This window comes from Trachemys scripta, chromosome 2, assembly GCF_013100865.1.
Source record: "Trachemys scripta elegans isolate TJP31775 chromosome 2, CAS_Tse_1.0, whole genome shotgun sequence".
NCBI lineage: Eukaryota > Metazoa > Chordata > Testudines > Emydidae > Trachemys > Trachemys scripta.
The window spans coordinates 171,462,003-171,482,764 of record NC_048299.1 but is presented as its reverse complement, the minus strand read 5'-3'; the positions used below and the strand labels follow the sequence as shown (position 1 = coordinate 171,482,764).

At 42.1% G+C, this 20,762-nt stretch overlaps 1 protein-coding gene across 2 annotated transcripts; it reads left to right on the top strand.

The window, feature by feature from the left end:
* The first annotated feature begins 3,471 nt into the window (after positions 1-3,471).
* Positions 3,472-20,393, top strand: TFAP2A (transcription factor AP-2 alpha). 2 transcript variants are annotated; one of them, XM_034762293.1, is made up of 7 exons: positions 3,472-3,610; positions 8,160-8,594; positions 11,648-11,699; positions 14,077-14,308; positions 15,693-15,811; positions 17,825-17,966; positions 19,773-20,393. In XM_034762293.1, the coding sequence occupies exons 1-7, from the start codon at positions 3,560-3,562 to the stop codon at positions 20,059-20,061; spliced, it is 1,320 nt and encodes a 439-aa protein (XP_034618184.1). In that variant the 5' UTR covers positions 3,472-3,559; the 3' UTR covers positions 20,062-20,393. The 2 variants fall into 2 exon arrangements, with proteins under 2 accessions (XP_034618184.1, XP_034618185.1); XM_034762294.1 differs by lacking the exon at positions 3,472-3,610 and adding an exon at positions 6,324-6,967.
* Positions 20,394-20,762: the final 369 nt, after the last annotated feature.

Below are 20,762 nucleotides of genomic sequence, written 5' to 3'. Positions count from 1 at the left end.
TTAGCGTTTCATTTGTGGGATCTCTATATATAACTTAACCAAAGTGGTGGCTGCTCTGCAGACTTTATGAAACAGGTTTGGGGGACGTGGGAATGATCACTTGTAACAGTTTTTAAAAATCACAGGGTATGTGCGGTCGCTACAGTCTGATAGGACGGGCAGCAGCGTGTCACTAGGATGCAGACAATATTATTTGGATAACGAGTTTAATTTCTTTTCAAACCATGTGTCTTCATCAAACGACTCTTCTCTTTTAGTCAGGGCCCTTGGATGACTAGAAGAAATAGTTCAATTAGATGATTTTTAAAAAATAGGTAAGACAGAGGGAAACTCACACAGGTGGCATCATAGCAGACTTCCACAGCCTCTTGCAAATCATTATTGCCTTTTAATATCATAGCTACTGTCCGGCTTAGAGTTCTTTACTAAAATGAAATATAATATTAAAACATGGCGCTCTTATATTACAGAAAACAGCTCTTTTCTGGGTAACCGTATTATGATATAGGAGACAGTATGAATATTTCCTTTTCTTAACTTTTTTAACAAGATATTTAAATCGCACTCACTGATTTATTTATTTATTTATTATAGCAGTAGCAGGTTGTTTTGAAAGAAATAGAGTGTACTTTGTACACGGTAGTTTATTGCATTTTTACCTTCCGGGTCTGGTACAAGTGATCAAAAGAGAAGGATTTTTTTAATTAAGTGAACTCTAATACAATAGCATTTTTGGTTTATCTTGCTTTAAATCTCTTACTGTTTTTTCCTTACATTCAGACATTTGGCCACCTAAATGAACTTAATTTAAGATTTGCATAAGTAATGTGTTAACGTGCATAAATCCACGTCCTTCATTTAGCAAAATGTATAAAGGAATTAGCAAGTGAGGGCAAGACAATAGTTCTTAAGATACAGAGGCGGGGGGAGGGGGGAATACCCCACTGTTATTCAAGCAATGTAGTGGTGATCATTTTTGTAACTATACACTTAATTCAGATCAGTGGTCAGAAATTAGTGTAGTGCAAACAGCGTTTTAAGAGACCCACTCACGTGCTTACATAAAGGTAGAGCTGGTAGATCTACTGTCATGACAGTGGGCTGGAGTCTCTTGAAATGCTCCGGGTTCTAGCACACCTGACATTATGATTTCGAAACCTGCCCTTGAAAGCAAATCCAGAGGCAATAAGAAACCTCGGCCCTGTTTCATCTGATACCGAACTTTGAAAAGTTGTAGCTGTAAATGTGGCCTTGCAGGCTGGGAACTGCTCTGCCAATCGGTCGGGGAATATTTCAGGCTGCCTGCATTGTCCGGTTTCTCCAGATCACCTAATTAAGCACAACAGGCCTCGACTGTTGCAACCCCACCAAAAATGGTAATGAAGCTCGCCTATTGATCTGCCTTTAGAGTGATCTTCCACGCCCGTTATCGTCTGGGAGCGAAGCTGTGCTCTGATGGTTGGATCCTCAGCGTACACATTCACATTCAATTACCTGAGCTGTCATGGTAATGACGTTTATACAAACCTGGCCCGACAGACTCCAGAGCATGGCTCTGACACAAGATGGGTCCTTTCAGGAGTCCCCTCTTTTTCCAAGAACTATAGAGACTCATCTGCCGGCTCCATGTGAACCTTAATAGGAGTAAAACAACAGTTTACTCTCATGGCACTTGAAGACAAAAGGGGAGTTCAAAAGAACATCGAGGGGGGAAAGAATTGGAGAGAGACGAGATACGCCCACGAAATTTCGGGAGGGGGGGGGCAGAAACAAACAACCCCAAATGTCTGGAGCCTTCATTGCTCACGCAAAAGGTGTAGGTATGTAGGTATGACATTGCTCTGGGTTGGCCGTGAAGCGGACGCTTCATCTCCCAGAGACATCCGTGGCCCGGGGTTTCGCCTGGAGATTCAGGGAAGCACGTTTATCCTCCAGCTGGGTAAATCCCTCCTTGAAGGTGAGAACTTGCTGTGTGGAAGATTGCTCAGACCTGTAGAGCCAGCCAGCTGGAGTGCAACAAAAGAAATGAGCGTGTCTATTTAGAAATCGGGCCTTAAATTGCCCTGCCTTCACCAAAAACAAAAAACAAAAAACCCCCCACAAACAAACAAACAAAAAAACATGCCCTTCATCAGCATCAAATAACCCCCAACTGGTTCAAAAACACAAGGCTGCCATAATTCTCTAGCGAAGTGTTGGAAATGGCTCCCAACCCTCAGCCTCTTAAAGAGCGCATACCAAAGTGCCTGGCTGAGGGGCCGAGACCCTGAAACTGCTCCACTAGATGTTCAGATACAGTCAATGGTCGGGTTGAAAGTGTCACGGGGACGTTTAGAGGTCGATTTGGTTAAAAAGACTTTCGGGGTTTTCAAAGGCAATGCAAGGTACTGCCCAAGAACCCGATTAGAATTAACGCTGTGGGTAAGTAAGGTCGTGGCGTTCCGGATTTGCCGAACAGATCAAAGAAACACATGGGTGGAAGGTGCCTGTCTGAACCTGGAGAGGCATGGGCAGCCCGGTGCGCCACAACAGAGAGTGACTCAGCATTCGTAACATTACAGAATAATAAAGAACTCGTCAGTGGTTTCATTAATGATGGAAATCTTGTCCCATCATGGGGCGGGGGGGATTGAGCAGAGTTAGTTTTCTCTGGTCATTTTGCTGGATACTGTTAAGCTAATAAACTCCGCACCTAAGAAACAACAAAGTTTGTTTCGTCCTTATGCCAAATAGCTTGCAAAAGAGTTTCTGGCTGCAAATGTGTTTGTATCATACTTTGTATAATAAGATCGTCGGTTTTATTTTTTTATTTTTTTAAAGAACTGTAGTTATGCAATAGAAAACATCGCCCGAGCAGAACAAAACAGTGTACAAAAGAAAAAGCCTTACAAAGACCAAAAAAAAAAAAAAAAAAAAAAAGGAGAGAGAGAGAAAGACGGAGGAAAAAAAAAGCCACCATGTTAGTGGAATAACCTCGTTAGACTAAAATGCTGATTTTTTTCCCTCCGAGCTTTGACTTTGGTTTATTTAAAACAGTAAAGTCTATATGTGAGGGGGGAGGGGTTTGCTCAGGCTAATCAATAACACACACCCCCCAGTATGAAAATCGAGTAGTGGTTGCTTCTTTGATTTCGCTCTTGTACTTTTCTCCACGCCGGAAGCCAACATGCAAAAGCAGCAACAACAACTGGGGCGAGGGAGGGGCGGGAGGGGGGAGAGGGAGTGCAATATACACATGCCCAAATCTAGGTTCGGCTTTTCTCCCCCTCCAAAAGAGCTGGGCTGTTTGGATAAAGCCTTTTGTTTGTGGGTCCTTTATACCTGTGTCCATTGTTGCAGGTTGTTGTGCTGGAGAGCAATTGGACTATTGTTGCTATGCTAATGAGGCGATTAGGCTGTTGGTAAAGAGCTGGAAAAGGGAAAAGTTTCTACCATTAGAGGGAGATCTCAGAGCGCTCACAGGAGCTCTCCAAACACTCCACCAGCCACACTCTGCATACCAGAGAGGCTCCACTTTAGTGAAAGACAGGGAGAAACAAATCCGCTCTCGCGCCAATCCATGAAAATGCTTTGGAAACTGACGGATAATATCAAATATGAGGAATGTGAGGTAAGCGCTTCCCTGGGCTGGGGGCAATCAACTGGCCCAGCAGCTGTGAATGGGACCGTGCAGCATCCATCGATCCGTGAATTTCGTTTAGGAAACTTCTGCTTCTTCGCCAGTCTTCTTTGCAGCCTTACAGTTGGAAACAATGGCATTGGGCTAGGGAGCCTTTAACCAGGAACTTCGGGGCTGTTGGAAAATCGCTTTTGTCAGAAGTATATGAGAAAAAAGCAGACTGGAGAATATAATAGCATCTGTAGCTAGATCATGTATGTAGTCCCTATAATGATTCCATCCATCAATATGGAGGGATGAATGGATGAATGAAAAGGCAAAGAGAAAAAGAGGAAATAATTATTTTTACACGAGAGATGCCAGAGTGATCCCAATATTTACCAAAGACTGATGCTTAAAATGATATTTTGGGTGTAAGGGCTAGTTAGTAAAACTGAGTTGTACAATGATCAAGAGTCAGTGGATGAACTAAAATCAAACCTTTTTGAACGTACACCCAGCCTCCTAATTAATTGTCTAGCTTTTGATTCTATTATTTTAACAACTTTTAAAATAAAATCCGCCTAATTATTTTTTTTTTACTTTGAGCGACTAAATATACATGTCTGTGGAGAGAGAAGGGGGGGTATAGTGATATATACAAAAATATTCAGAACAAATGGACAGAATGAAATCGACAAATGCTATTTTTAAACGTTTCGCAAACGTTGCTGTAGGCAGTGCATCTAAACAGACTAATAAAGGGTGCTGCAGCTTTTTTAAAAATATTTTTGTTGTACTCTCTGTAAGAATATACACGTCGAAACCCGAATCTGGTCTTCCAAGGTACATATCTTGGGTCTTTCATTTCCCTCAGAACCCGCTGACTTCTTTTTGTAAGGATATAAATAGAAAGGAACCGGCGAATCACTAGACCCGAAGATTACTAAAATAAATATGTTTTAGTGTGGGGCTGATATTTGGGGGTGATTCTGTCTACAAATGATAAATTGAATAGATTGAGTGCAGTCCTAGCTTGTCTTCACTGGGAATCAGAAGCTAGCTTTATATGAATGATGTATCAGGGTTTCCCGACTCCCAAAATATTTCTCTACTGGTTTAGGAGAAAAGCAATTCCTCTTCACCCTGGATCGGTGTGTAACTGTGCGTGTGTGGGTGTGGATTTGGTTGTAACTATCCTTTGTTGCCTTGTGCTATTGTGACTTTGCACGGAGGTGCTAAATCCAGGTGCGGATCTACAAGCCCTGGTGTATTAGTTTCGGTGATTTCTTCGAGAGGAAATAGCAGTTCAGTCTGGTGTCTTTTTCTGGCTTGGAAACAGGAGTTTTAGGTGTCCTTGCAGGGCAGTAATTAAGATTTTCGTACTCGCTCTGAACAGACTGGTATTCGACCCTGGGATAGTGAATAGGATATTTTCAAAATAACAACAACAACAACAATAATCAAAACAATACATGTGTGACACACGTTCTCCTGAGATGTCACAGCCGCATTGTGTGTGACAAGAGGCGATAGCATCAGCTCACCAGGTGACAGAGAAACAGGCAGCAACTTTTTCAATGGCAGCGTGCCGCGGAGACATGGTGATGTACGTTTCAGCGCGGGATTAAAGCTTTATTTGGTTAGGTGTGTGCACAGTTTTGTAGGAACATGCAAGGAGGCAAAGTGCCTGTTGTTATGATAACCCCGCAGTCAGCCAGCAGCAGCGGCAGCCGATCGGGAAAGTGGAGCAGGCATGTCATCTTTTAGGGAGTTGTTGTCTGGGAGTTGCACAGCCAGTCCGACGGGTTGTGCCGGGGCTGGGAGCCCCAGCTTGTCAGCGCCGGGAGTCGCCTCCCTTTCCGTCCCCTTTCCCCCCGACCGCAACACCCCCTGTCCCCAATCCTCCCAGCGGGAGGGAAAGCTCATCGGATGCACTTTGGGGCTCCCCGGCTCCCCTCGCCCGGCTCCAGCCGGCACCAGAGCGGGGCTGGGAGGAGAAGGGGGAGAGACAAAGTTTCCCAGCTCGCTTCCGGGACTCCTTGGAAGGACGCGGCTGGGGCTGAGCCCCGGCGCCTCTCGCCTGCCTGATTCCTCGCTAGGATCAAGCGGGGTCTGAACGGCAAAGAGGGGATCAAAGGTAGAGGGGTAGGCGGAGGAGGCGGCCCTGCAGCCCGGGGCCCCGGTCCTGCACTCTCCGCGGCTCTCGCTCGGGCTCTCGCGGCTGGCTGGGGCGGGCTGAGTTGGAGCCGTCGAACCATGGAGGTGCGGCTCGGCGAGGCGCAGCAGGCGGCGGCGGCGGGAGAGCAGCTTGGCCCCGCGGATCAGCCCCAGCTGAAAGGCGGTGGCGGCGGAGACTGCAGCAAAGGGCCCGAGAGCGGCTCGGGCACCAAGAGAGAAGCAGGAGCCCAGCAGCTGCTGTCGCTGGCATTTGAGGCAGCAGGATACTCGCAGCAGCAGCCCGAGGTGTGCCCCGCTCTTTAATGCCGACTTGGGGGTTCCCTCTTCCACCCCCTGTCTCTTCCTCCCTCTCTTTCCCATTCCCCCTCTCGCTTTCTCTCCTCCCTCTCCTCCCTTACCCACTATCCTCTTTCCTCCCCCCGTCTCACTCCCTGTTTCCCACCCTCTCCCTCTCCCTGCATCTCTTTCTCTTTCACTTTTGCATGCCCTGCAACCTTTTAAAATGTTGCCCCTTTCCTGTGATTCGTCAGACGCAGCAGCATGTCCCCTCTCTCTCTCTCTCTCCCTTTTTGTCTCTCTCTCGCTCGCTCTCTCCCCCATCCCTGATTAGATACACTGATTCTTCATTCAATGGACGTCATTTAGAACAGACTCTGCCTTGAGTTGCTTCCTCGCTTCACGCTCGATTTCCAGCCATTCTTCCCTTATTAAGTATTCGTGTAATATTAATAGTCATGAATATCTGCTATTAGGAGTCTCAAGGAAGGCAGCAGAGCTCTGTTATTAGGAGCTCAAGTGGAGCAGCAGCTAAGTCAAAGAAGGAGAAAAGAGAGAGAGAGAGAGGGAGGAGGAAAAAAAGGATTAAGAAACAAACACACACAAAAAACTTTGAATTCTAATATCACGACAGGATAGAGATCGCCTGTTCAACATCAAATGAAGGGCATCAGGAATTTGTTCAAGTTCTGATGGATTATAGTAGAGCTTCCTCGATGCACGAGAAGCCTTGGCGTTGTGGTCTTGTAGTCATAGTGTAGAGCTGGGCTTCTACCACTTCTCTTTTTGTGTGTGTGTGTGTGTGCGAGTGTGTGTGGGTGGGTGCACATTGGGGCACTTTTCTCTGATTTTTCACCCTGACTTGGTATCCCAGACTCTTCGCAGATGTTAGTACACAGTTTTTCAGCTATGGTGAGTTGCTTCAGCATTATATCTTAGGGGGTTTTGTTTTGTTTTTTTGCCTTATTGTTGTTTGTCGATGATGATGTTGCCACTTTGGATTTTACACTTTTGGATTTCCTACGAGGACATTTCTGCCCCCACCCTCCCTCCGAGTCAATCTTTTAGCTTTTTTCCCCTGACTGCCTCAAGTGAACTACAAAAGGCTTATTTATACCATATCCGCCTTTATTTCTTCACTTTCCCACTTGTAATTGGGCTATATTCAGTATTTCTTCTTTTCTCCTTTTTCGAGATAATAACCTCATGTGCTATACAATCTATATCATGTAATGATAGCTCTCTTATCTCTCCTCCCCTCTTTGGGGGCTATTAATTTATCCTAGACATACCTATGGGCTTTTATTTAGTAACCCTCCTCCCCAGTTCCAATTATAAACGGACAAAATAATGCGCATTCATTTTATTTTTGTTTATATTTATCCAGCTGTGTGTCTTAAGATGTCCTGCCTTTTCATTATTTATGCAGTATTTTATCTCCTTCGATTTGCTTTCCACCTCAATTAAATATTTTTCATTTAATTTGTATCCTGTAGCATAAATCTCTAGAAAGCAGCGCATATCTATTGAATGGGGGTGAAAAGGCATATCGTAATATCGTGTTTAAACATTTGTGAAACTTGTAATCTAAATGATTGCTTTATTTCAAGCATTTTAGACACACTTCTATGTTTAATTGTAATAAAATGGCAGTGCTCTTTGATTTTCTGTGTTTTTCTTAGATACATTAAAGATAATCTAAACAATAATATTGTTTTAGTTCTGTTTAAAGCCAGCAAAATACATTTTGGTAGTGGTGAGGTTGATTTTTTTTTAAGAACAATGCCCATTAAAAAAAAAATCTTTTAAAAATGTTTCATGTTCCAATGTAAGAATATGAATTCTGGGCATAGCTATTGTAAATACCTACTGCATTTCCACTGGGATGGGTTGCTTTTTTAAAGATTTCTTTCTAGTTTTGTTGCCACAATGTAAAGAGAAAAGACACAGACAGGAAAATCTCCAGGTCTGCTTTTCTCCGCTGGGCAGCAAATGAATTGCAAATCTTGCCTGATCGTTGGATGGGTGAAATTTACAAGCCAATTTTACTGTAAACAGTTTGATTTTATCTTTTCTTTTCTTCTCTTCTCTCATTCCCCCTCAGGATCGTCACGATGGCACCAGCAATGGGACAGCCCGGTTACCCCAGTTGGGGTCTGTAGGTCAATCTCCCTACACCAGCGCCCCTCCACTCTCCCACACCCCCAACGCTGACTTTCAGCCCCCATATTTCCCTCCTCCTTATCAGCCCATTTACCCCCAGTCTCAAGATCCTTATTCCCACGTTAATGACCCCTATAGCCTGAATCCCCTCCATGCCCAGCCTCAACCCCAGCATCCAGGATGGCCAGGACAGAGACAAAGCCAGGAAGCCGGGCTCTTACACACACACCGGGGGTTACCCCACCAGCTATCCGGCCTGGACCCTCGTAGGGATTACCGGCGGCATGAGGATCTACTGCATGGACCCCATGGGCTCAGCTCAGGACTAGGAGACATTCCTATCCATTCGATACCTCATGCTATAGAAGATGTACCGGTAAGGAGGATGCATACGGTCTATGTTATTCACCCACAAATACAATTGCAGGACAGAGTGTGTGCCTTTTCTCAGCAGAATTTATAGTTGCCTACCCAAGGCAGTGTGTAAAGAGTGGAAAGGCTTTTGTCACACGGAAAGAATTCAACCTAAACAACAGCAAAACCAAAAATGCCAAGGCCCCCACCTAGAACAATAGGTTCCTGCAGCTATACCCACACCTCCTCTGCCTTAACAGTGTCCACTAAAATATAAATAAATCAAATTACTGTCATCATTAACAATATCTTTCATTTTCAAAGACAATAAGCTGTTACCATAGGAAGAATATTTAATCCCGCCATTGGGCCTTGCATTTGGGATTGCTCGGTGCCTTGGGGAAAAAACATTAGCCTGAAATGCAAGAGCTCATTAAATGCCCTCCCAGCCAAAGATAAAAAAAAAAAAAGTGGAAGAAAGTGGCCTAAGAAGAAAAATCAGTTCTTAGTGATTACGGAATTGGCATATGGTACAATGACGTCTAAAGTTGTAAGAGGATACATCCAGATTCTCTACTCTAAAGGAATTATGTGACAAATCAGAGAGGAGGTATATTAAAATGCTGCCTTATTCTTTTAGCTGGAGTGCTAAGGGATGACCTCATAAATCATTAGCAATAGGTTATCAAATTCTATCCAGACCTCCTACACCCTCTATTAAATTAAATGTTTATAGACTATTGGATAATACATTATTTTTGGTCTAATTCTGTTATCAATAAATACAGTTTAAAATGATTTCTAATTAAGCATGACATTAGCACATTGGCTATTTCCAGTGCAAGATGGCTATTGTTCATTTGGAAGTACTCTAGTGCAATGTGATTTAAAGAATTTGTTTGTGATCAAAGTTCATATTTCTGGTTTTCTCCCTGAAAAAAAAAAAGACAGAACTTGCCAATAAATTTATTAAAGTTCATGGAGCTCGCGCTAAGAGGCTAAAGCCGCTTCAGTTATAGGGGAAGGAGGAGGGGAATTGTGGTATCTGGATGTGATTTTTGCTAAAATGCCATCCCAAATTACAGGATCAAATATTACAACAATATATCCGCTGACAGTTTAATGAGTACAGTTTCATGTTGCAAGGATAATGTTCAGATGGACTTACCTATTTTTGGGTCATTTTGAAACCTTTTGTAAATTATACCTGGGGAAATAGTGAATTTATTACAGCTCTCTTCTGGCTAAATTAACCACAGAAAATTGCTGCTTATGTTTAGCAGTTTTGCAATAAACGCATATATTTCCCAAAGTGGAGGATTTAGTAAGCAATTTGGATCCGTTGAAAACAGATCGATTCTTTTAACTTGAAATAAAACGTCATGAAGGCAATATTTAGAAGAAACTAATTTGTTGACTGCCGGGTCATAGTTACTGTAGAAGCATGACCTAAAATATTTCTCTGAATCCTCCGTTCCTGCAATTGTACTTTGTTAAAGTGAACAGTCTTGGAGACCCCTTTTTACAGATATTTTAAGTGCATATCTTTTTATTAATCTTTCAAGCACCTATGAATTCTTATCACTGCTATATTTCGTGAAAGCCAAATGCCATCTGGTGTAAAACCTTAAACTAGTCCAGTCATTTTTTCCCCTGTAAAACTGAAACAGCAGGATGCATGAACAAATAAAACAAAATAAAATAAATAAGAGAATGTATCTTCTGAGAGTATTATTCAGTTAGGCAAAACCAAACGTTCTTTTAAAGGAATTTGGGTCAGGAAAAAGGTCATTCTGAATTTTCCCGTTGCTGCAACAGTTAACCTTTAATAAAAATCACTGCTAAATATTTAAGAAAATCCAGTAGATGGTGCAAATTATTTAATCATAAATATCTCTGTGGGATTTTAAATTTAATAGTCCTCGCTGTATGGAATATGTGTAGAAATAACACAAATAAAAGTATTATGCCACACTACATTTACTTTATGGGTTTAGGGTGCATGCATAAAGGGATCATATTTCCCCATATAGTTAAAACACAAGAACTGCAGCAGTAGTCATTTCTGAACATTTCTCAATTTAATTATACTTAAATCCAGAAGCACTTTAGGCAAGTTACAAATGAGAGCATTGAGTATAATAAAACCTGTAATAAAGCAACTTAGTACCATCCACCCGGAATCATTGAGATCAGGCACAATTAACAGGAGCATAAATCCAAGACAGAATGGAAAATGTTAGAATCAGTATTATTGTTGGACAAAGACTAGAGAAGGAAGTAATAGTTTTTTAAATGGTAATGCCTGTGTTTTGTAACGATTGCGAAATCTTCTATCTCAGCAACACTGGTGTTAATTTGTAAACACAGCCAGACATTATATTGCCTGTCAGTTTTTGAATTAGAAAACATGATTTCATTTTACTTTCTAATCACGTTTTGACTCCGGCATATAAAATCCATCTGTAAAAGAAACAACAAAACCTGCTAGTGGACAATAGTAAAGCAATCGGCTCTTTATTCTGTTTTCATAGCACTTTTCTGATCTTCGTTTCAAGCAATGATCCCCCCTCCCCCGCCCGCCTGTTTTCCACAGTGGAAGTGTGCAAATGCTTTGCCTCTTTCTCGCACCCCCTCCCTTAAAATATTTCCAAATGATTTCCAGTGCCGCCCCCCCCAGGGTATTTCTCCCGCTAGCTTCCATTGTGTTTTCCTCTGCCCTCGCTGCAGTAGGCACAGGAGCAAGACTTCGCGTACTTGATTGTTGTTATAATAGGGATTTTTTAAAAAAAGAGTTGAGGTACAAAACTAAACGGTGACTTGGATTGCAGGGTCACCATTGCACTTTGTGGCAACTCCCGGTGTTTTTATTTCGAAGGAGAGAAAAGAGGGGAAGAAATCAAAGCTTTCTTTAGTTTAGAAATGCCAAAATCCCAATAAACGGAGATCAGATGTTCACATATAAATTGTAGGGAAGAGAAAAAAATAATTGATAACACACATACAACCTTCCTGACATTCGTTTCCCTTTGTTATGATTATAATTTACATCCCTATGTATTTCTTTTGTTGCAGCATGTAGAAGACCCGGGTATTAACATCCCAGATCAAACTGTAATTAAGAAAGGTAAGCCACTTCCTTTAGCATTCCAAGCATGTCCTCACAAGCTGGGTACTACTGAAGGGAGAACTTGCTAAGCTCCCCCCCCCCTTTTTTTTCTCTCTCTCTTACAAATATAATTTACTAAAGGGTTGTGAATGGAAAATAAAATAGATCATCAGTGTTGAAAGCAGCCTTCATTTAGTAGTAGCGTTTGCAGTTTTCAAGAAAATGTTGCGATATTATCTCAGATCCAGTGTTTTAGTTCATTATAATGCATTTCACTTTTGTAATTAGACCAATTAATCCAACTGAGTGGCATTATTTATCGATGCTGAGAATTTGGGGGTTCTGAAATGGTAAGAAATGTTTTCCATATTTTTTTTTAAATGAGGATGATGAGTAAAAATGGTAGATGGCTTTGTAGAAAAGGTGTTAGGTTCTTTAATCTGATCACTTGAAGGTTGTTTACACGTGGGTCTTTAGGAGTGGTTGTGAAAATGGTTTCTAATTGTGTAAAAGCTATTTCGTGCTTTCATTAAAATCTGGTTTCCTATCTTCCTTCAAATGACCCTAAGGATTATGAAAATATTGTTCAAGGTAGTTTTTGGTTCTTGATGAAAAGGTGGAAAGTCATTGGTTTGCATTTGGATTCTGTTTACTGAGCTGTTGTTAGAGTAAAACTTACTGGGTTGAATGCTTAGGTATTATTCGCTCTGAGCAATAGCATGCTTGTATTTTGTTGGCAAGGTAATAATATTTGGGTATTCTATGCACCACCAGAGGATGATACTATATAAAGCGGTTCTCCTTTCTTATTCTAATCAGTATACAGTAAGCTAGTTTAAAGTTTCATTTTTCTGTCTGTGAAGCCTTTGTCATGTCAAATTAGATGTGCAAAGGATAAATCTTAAGAGATGCTCTTTCCAAGTCGACATGATAATTGGCTCTTTTATTAGTAATCTCAAGAGTTCGTTTAACTCCTATTGTCTCTATTAGCCTCCCCAGAGCTATTAATGTCACAAGTGATCTATCCAAAACCTAGAGCCCCCCCATAGGTTTGGACTATCCCCACTAAAGTAAAGATGTAGGGGGGAAAGCAGCACACATGACAAAAGAAAAAGAGAGTAAACGTTTAGAATGTACCCGTGTGGAACTTGAATGCAACCTAAATTCCATGCAAAATAATCTGGACCTGTTTCAGTTGTGCTTAGTAATGCTGGCTAATGCAAGGGCTCAGTACGCTTTTTGGTGGCCTTGAATTTATTCCAACAATGGCCTGAACCTGGCTGCGTGGGGGTGGGGAATATGGGATGATTTTTATTTTCGGTAGATATGTAGTTAAACACCCAAGGTTTCTGGGCAGATGTATTAATTCACATGGAAAGGTGCTGTAATTTGCTCTTCAGTGTTTCTTTTACTGGTGAACACTGCACAGGCGCATCAAAATATATTATTTTTTTGTGTTACAAATTGAAAACAGGGTAGCACAAGTTAAGGCAGACGTTCTCACTCTCTTTTGCAGTTATGAGTACCGAAATACATATATCAGCCTAGCATTTTGTACTATATTCATAGGCAGCTGGCTGCTTTTTGAAACCTCCTGTGAATTGCCCACTCCCCAGTTTTAAAATATTCCCCTTTATGTGACACCACTTTTACAGGAGCCTTCCTATTAAAAACAGATACTTGCTTGTGTGGCTGGCTCATACCAACTTGCTTCTAAGGCCTAGCTTATTTCAGGAAAAAGCGAATGTGCACCTTGATTATTAGACTGGCTCTAGATTGTATAAATGGTATTTTTAATGAAGGGGGGGGGACGGGACGTGGGCTTCCAGATACCAAACATACAATTGACTAGTCCTAAAATCTTTGTGCGAGTCCCTTTATTCATTATTATCTGCATTTAAGGGCAAACGGAGACCTTGGGAATTGGGTTTGGCGAAAGCAGCTCCACCCCCCTCCCCCCGGTACTGTGCACTGATCAGTGGGTCGCCGCCCAGCCCACCGAGGGGGAGAGGCAGCTTCACAGCTGCTTTAGTAACCTGGACTCTTCTCCATAAGAGAAGGGAGCCCCAGCAGCAGCGCTCCCTCTTCCCGCTGAGCCTGCACTGACAGCAGCTCCTCGCTGGCTCGCTTGAGTCCGAAACAGCGCCACCCTCCCCCCCGCTTACCCCTCCCCACTCTCCATCCCGGCGCTGCCTCATCCCTGGACCCCCCTCCCGCTCCCACAGGACCTAGCGCGGCCCCCCGCTCCCCTTCCCCGGGCTCACACCCTGCGCTCCTCTGCCCGCTGCGCCCCAGTCCCCGCTCGCACGTGGCGCGGAGGCCGGCTGGGGGCTGCCGCTGCGCTGCGGGGCCCTAACGCCGCTCTTCCGCCCCCCTCCCCCCTTGTCCGCTGCAGGCCCCGTGTCCCTCTCCAAGTCTAACAGCAACGCCGTCTCCGCCATCCCCATCAACAAGGACGCGCTCTTCGGCGGGGTGGTGAACCCCAACGAAGTCTTCTGCTCCGTGCCGGGCCGCCTCTCGCTGCTCAGCTCCACCTCCAAGTACAAGGTCACGGTGGCGGAAGTGCAGAGACGCCTCTCCCCGCCCGAGTGCCTCAACGCGTCCCTGCTGGGCGGGGTGCTCCGGAGGTGAGGGGAGGAGGGAGCCGAAGGGGCGGGGCCAGGAGGGGAGGGGAGAGGCGAGGAGACCCCCCCCCCCCCCCCCCCCCCCCCCCCCGGCCCGCCGGTGCCCGCTGTAACCCGCGCTCTCCGCAGCCAGCCCCCGGAGCTAGGCTGCTCCGAACCCATGACCCAGCAAGAGCCATCACAGCGCGCGTGCAACAGCGCCAGGGCCCTTGCAACATCCTAGCATGGCTGCAGCCGAGGTCCCCCCCCGCACTTGCCGGCAGTCCCATACAGCATGCCACAACACGCCACTGCAATTAGTGCAACGCCACCAGCCACTCTGCATCCAAGTCAGCATCCCATCGCACACCAGGCCACTGGCAACAACTGCAACACCACAAGGAGAGGCCACCTCTCATCAGCATCATCACATGAGGTCACTGCAACCATAGCAACACAGTCCAATCTACAACTGCACTAATGAAACACAAGGCCTTTTGCAAAGAAATGCAACACCACATAATGATGTCACCACAACCAAACCGTTTCTATATAAGGCTGCTACTTGCTATGGTAGGATGCTGCAAAGGGGAATATTTTGTTTTAAAGTGATGCTTGGATCCTGAGCGGTAATCGTTTTTGTGTGTGTTGTAAAACACAAAGGATGCAGGAGATACCCTCCTCTCCCCCAGTCTTTCCCCCACCCCATGAGAAATTTGTTATAGTAATTTTTTTAAAAGTTTGGGTTCTATAGTCAAACGATACAACCATTCATTGGTGATTTCTTAGTTACCTAGGGGTTATAATCGAATCCATACAATTAAAGATCACTTGGGTAGGGAATAAAATCCAGAATTAATTAATAGGAAACTTCATTTAAACAATTTATCTTAACCTGTCTCTGTTGAAAATAGTAGATAGGTATTTAGAACTTAATCTATTTGCTGAATACAGTGAAGTTCTCTAATGGTAACATAAGTTTTTGACCTTTTAGATTAGTCTGCTAAATAATGCATTAGATATTGCAAATAAATCTACTTTAGCAAAGTTCCCATTAGGGGTAGTAATGTGTCAAGAGCTCTAAAATGATTATGGCTTTGGCCAAACAGATCTTGTAGTACCCCTGTGCTAGTATATGGTTTGATTTGGTAGGTTAGAAAACATTTTAAAACCACTCAAATTTCAAAAATAACCACAAACAAAATATATCCTTTTCAGTTAATTTTGTATTCAGCTTTGCTTTAATTGCCTGTTTTTCATTCTTAGCTTTTCCCGGCATAAAACTTTCCTAAATGTCCCTTCATCATCAACATTATTTTCTAATACATTTTGGGAGGTTTTTAAAGGAACTGAAATATGACCTGGTGCAGATTAGTCATGTTCTAAGTGGTTTTTATGTGTGAAACAGGGCGAAGTCTAAAAATGGAGGGAGATCTTTGAGAGAAAAACTGGACAAAATAGGATTAAACCTGCCAGCCGGGAGACGTAAAGCTGCTAATGTCACCCTGCTCACATCACTAGTGGAGGGTAAGTGACTCAAAGATTGGAAAGGGTTCATTTTGCCTAATAGGATAAATCCCCAATTTTTTTCAGGCCTGTGTTCCTTGTTTGAAGGAGGTTATTTTGTCTAGTCTTCATGCTTGAGGAAAATGTTAATTCTGTAACTGTGTCTTTTATGTTAACCTGAAATGTTCTGAAATATCTCTTGCATACTTAGCATTGGGCCTACAGGAATTTCCTCTCTGAATAAGGACTGCAGGATCAGGCCCATAAGTATTACTTATGTGAGTGAAAGATACAAGATTCAGCTAAGGGATTCAGTCCCCTCATTCCATCCTCTGTCTACCACTGAGGACTAAGCAATTTTAAATTTCAAGAACTGCAGCTACTCAAAGTTAAGTCTTCTCCCCCCATAAACAACATAACAGTAAATCATTTAAGTTATTCTGACATCTGCATTTGAGAAATGCGAGACCATTGCTTCCTGAATTAATTTGGGAATCCTTGACCTTTGTCATGATTTAACAGTGTCCTGAAAGCCTCAAAGTTGTACTCTTCCCCTACCCACATTTCTTTTTTCTTTTGGTTCTCATTTTCAGAACATATGCTTGTTTTATTATACTATGCTTCACTGTTTTACTCTTAGATGAAAAGGTGCAACTTCTTTAAGCCTTCAGACGTCATGTGCTTTAATATTTCTGATGTAGAAAGCTGAAAGAGGTGCAATCATTTGGTTAAAAATGGTTACTTTGTCAAAGCTGCTTACAAAAAATAAATCTGGGTCAGTCTAAAATATCTTTCCTCCTCTCCAGTTTTGTTTTTGACATCCCTTTACACTGATTTTGATTGTTTGTAAAGTGCTTTTAAGGATGCTTAAGTTAGCTTAAGTTTGGTTGTGTAGGAGGGATTTTATAGCTTTATTCTTTTTTGCTTTGTATCATAAGAGATGAAGTAAAAACATATAAAATTGGCAGACTTGATTTTTAATACAATATTATCACTTTGGTTATTAAGTCCATTATATTTTTACTGCTGTGTAAGTCTTTCTGATCTAAAATGGCTTTACAATTGCATCAGCACTCTAGTGTAAGAAAAATAAACAATGGGAGAACTTGCAAAAAGTCTAAGTTTGGTGGATGCTAATATTATTTGTGATGTTAATGAAGATGGAGAGTATTTTACAGTCATCTATTGTTCTATGTGGTCTCCACATATGAGGACTTTAAGGAATTATTTTAAAAAATAAGAACTATGGATTGATTTTTCAGATAAACCGATAATGGTGGCTAATTTTTTTGGATGATAATATAAAAATTGTTTGGGCTTTGAGTCCCGTGGCGATGAGGCAGTTTCTAGAGTACTGTTATTGTTTATGATCCGCTCCATTTTATGGAAACAAGCTCACTGGACTGAGGCTTTGAAGCTCTAATTGGCGCATGCGTTCTTCCGGAGCTGGAGCTAATGGCAGGAAGCCCTGCAGTAAAAAACAACTGGTTCAGGAAATTAAAACCAAAGATTTGAAAATCAACAAAACAGACAGACTCAGTGGAATGACCCTAAAATTCTCATGGTTAATCGTTTGGGGGGAACAGATAATTATATGCGATCAAGTTAAATTTTAAACACTTAGCTGTTTAATGCATTCTATTTAGAAGAGCTCTAGGAGTAATTATGATCAATACTAATAATTCATATATTGTAAAAGAACATTATATATATACTGTCAAGGCAAATATATATTTCCAAAGAAAATAGTTAAAAATGAAATACATACTCTCTGTATCTATATCTACTTAGCAAGAGATTTAAACTTACAAATACATGCACACAATTTCATTTCTAACTCTTTTCTTGGACATATATATTTGTTTTGACCTAGAAAAGAAAATTCATAAAATGAGGATATCTGTAATTTGCACACTAGGCAGTACATTTTAAGAGAAAGTCTAAGTGAAATACTGTGTAGCTTTTGCTAATCTACTTTGCCCTATGTGCTGTGTATATTGATTCGATGTGCGTTTCTCCTCACCCCCCTTTCAGGAGAAGCAGTGCATCTAGCTAGAGATTTTGGGTACGTCTGTGAGACAGAATTTCCTGCCAAAGCAGTTGCTGAATTTCTCAACCGACAACATTCCGATCCAAACGAGCAAGTCACAAGAAAAAACATGCTTCTAGCTACAAAGTAAGACATTTACCTTTCTGTTGTGTTACTGAGTTGTAAAGAAAAGAACAGGTTTGGGGGCTTTTATTTTTGTTTGTTTGGTTTTTTGCCATGCAGTAATTGGCTAATGATTTTGCAAATTGTAAGACTGTGAATATGCATTCACAGTATATATTATAGCAAAAAGTATATAACCAGCTTTATTTTCTAAAGTGAGTTTATGCAGATTTTCTTGAAAGCAGGTTCTGAAATCTTGGATGGATGTTTATTTAAAGAAAAAACAATAATTCCTTAAAGGAAAACATTTGCTGGGTCTTTATCAATTTAGGCACTAGGGGAAGGTTTCCTATTGACAGTAAAATAAAACTGGCACATTAAACTGTTTTCAATTCATTAAAATCTGCAATGGTTCTTTTTTTTTCTAAGCAGATCTGTTACTTAGTGAATATAGGGATATTACAAATATATTTTAAATGACAATCTGTATGCAGTTAAAATGCAAGTGGAGTTTATCATTGGTGGGGCTGACTAGGCTTCCAGGTGGTGTGTGAAAAGAAAATGATTGTTTTGATATGTTTGCTGGAAATTAAAAGGCTTGTTTAGTAGCCCTTAATTACCAATGGAGATGTCACTAAAGGGCACAGTGCCAGAGGGCACAGTCAGAGGATGGGAGCCAGTTTATGGCTGGAAGACATTAACAGAGGTTTTAGAATACAAACTGTTTCAAAACACCTCTAATCTCTGCTATAAGGTATTATTTTCTCAACAATTTGTGCAGTGACTGAAATATAAAATATAACTTCTGCACAAGGTCCATATAGCTCTGTATCCTTCCTTTCCACCTCCATGAAAGGAAGTTTCTGGATCCCAGCCAGTGTCACCTTGGCCTTTGTGGAGAAAGTCTCATTTAAACAATATATATATATATATATATATAATAATAATTTTAAGAGCGTAATTTAAATCCTTAACTTCACCTCTCTGGCCTCTACCCAGTAAACCTTGGCTTTCCTCCTGCCACAGCCCTTGTCTAGCTTTGTGGAGAAGAGAATAAATCTCTCCTGTTCCAAAAACAGGATCATCCACAAGGCAAATAAATACCTGAGCCTCCCTCTCAATATTACACACCATATATCCTGTTCCGTATTGCAGAGATAGTCTAAGCTGCTTATTGACAATGTGCCAAAATACAACATCGGAGGAGGGACGTAGAAATATTGTGATGACCTGTGTAGGATTGAAATGTCTGTGGTGTTAGTGTATGTGTTTGCGGGAGAGTGATTTGTGATGTGTGTATTTGAAATGTTTGGTGCCTTTTGGGTGTGTTTGTGAGAGAGTTTTTATATGAGAGGGTAAGGATACATGAGAGAGTGTGAGTGAGTGAGAGAAATGTGCATGTTTGTGTGTGTCAGCGAAATGTGTGCGTGAGTGGGAAAGAGAGACATTTCTCCGTGTGTGTGGGGAGAGAAACAGTGTGTGAAAAAAGAAGTATGTGTGTGTTGTGAAAGAGAGAAGCGTGTGTATATGTGTGTGAAAGAGAGAAATGTTTGTGTGCATCTGTGAGTGGGAGAGGTGGCAGAGGGGATGAAAGAGAGACCTGCTTGTCTGTGTGCCAGCGTGAGTGAGAGATGTGTGTATATGTATGTGTGTGTGAGAGAGACAGAGTTTGTGTGTGTGACTCAGAGAGAGGCTATGTGTGTACAGGGGGAGCAGTCCCCTTGATCTGAAGGCTTGTGTAATCTAGCAGGAAGACTGCACTGGCTTCGCTGCTGACAACAATGGTTCATCTCTCTCTCTCTCTCTCTCACTGCTCCATTTGTGCTGCAGACAGATCTGTAAAGAGTTCACCGACCTGCTGGCTCAGGACCGATCTCCCCTGGGGAACTCTCGGCCCAACCCTATCCTTGAGCCGGGCATCCAGAGCTGCCTGACCCACTTCAACCTCATCTCTCATGGATTCGGCAGCCCTGCGGTGTGCGCCGCCGTTACCGCCCTGCAGAACTATCTCACCGAGGCGCTCAAGGCCATGGACAAAATGTACCTCAGCAACAACCCCAACAACCACACAGATAACAGCACCAAAAGCGGCGACAAAGAGGAGAAGCACCGAAAGTGAGGATTTCCCCCCCTTCCTGCATCCATCCATCCATCCATCCATCCATCCCCCTCCTAGCTCCCTCCCTCCCTCTCCAATCACCCCAGGCTACAGCAACAAAATCAATGCCCTTCTGCCCATCCTGTTCTCTAACTCTGCAGGACTACGCTGTCCTTCCTCCCTTCCAGCCTTCAGCACTTCATTTGCTCCTAGTTACTTCCCCACACTTCCTTACCCTGGTTTGGAGCCTGAGAGAACAGAAATGGGTGATGGAGCCAGCAAAGAAAAAAGTTCTGTCTGAGTTTGTGAACTTTTTTTAAAAAAACAAAACAAAAACAAAAAGAGGAAAAAAAATAATAAAAAACAAAACAAACAAAAAGAAAAGGAACTTTTTTTTCTAAAAATATATAAAAAGAAATAAAAACAAATTAATAAATAATACTAAAATATAAATCTATGAGCTTCATCGGACTGAATCACCAACTCCCCTTGCATAAACTTCAGTTAAGATTGTAGCCATATTAAAAAAAACAAAACAAAAAAACAAAAACAAACCTAAAGAAAAGCAAAAGGCAAAAAGGATTGATGACATTTTATCAGTATTGTGAATAAACTTGAACACAAAACACACGCAATTCCATGTCATGTCTTCAGTTGTAGAACTTTTTCCTGTCCAAGGTAAAGCGACCAACTTGAACTTTCTATTGCGACACGATTCACAG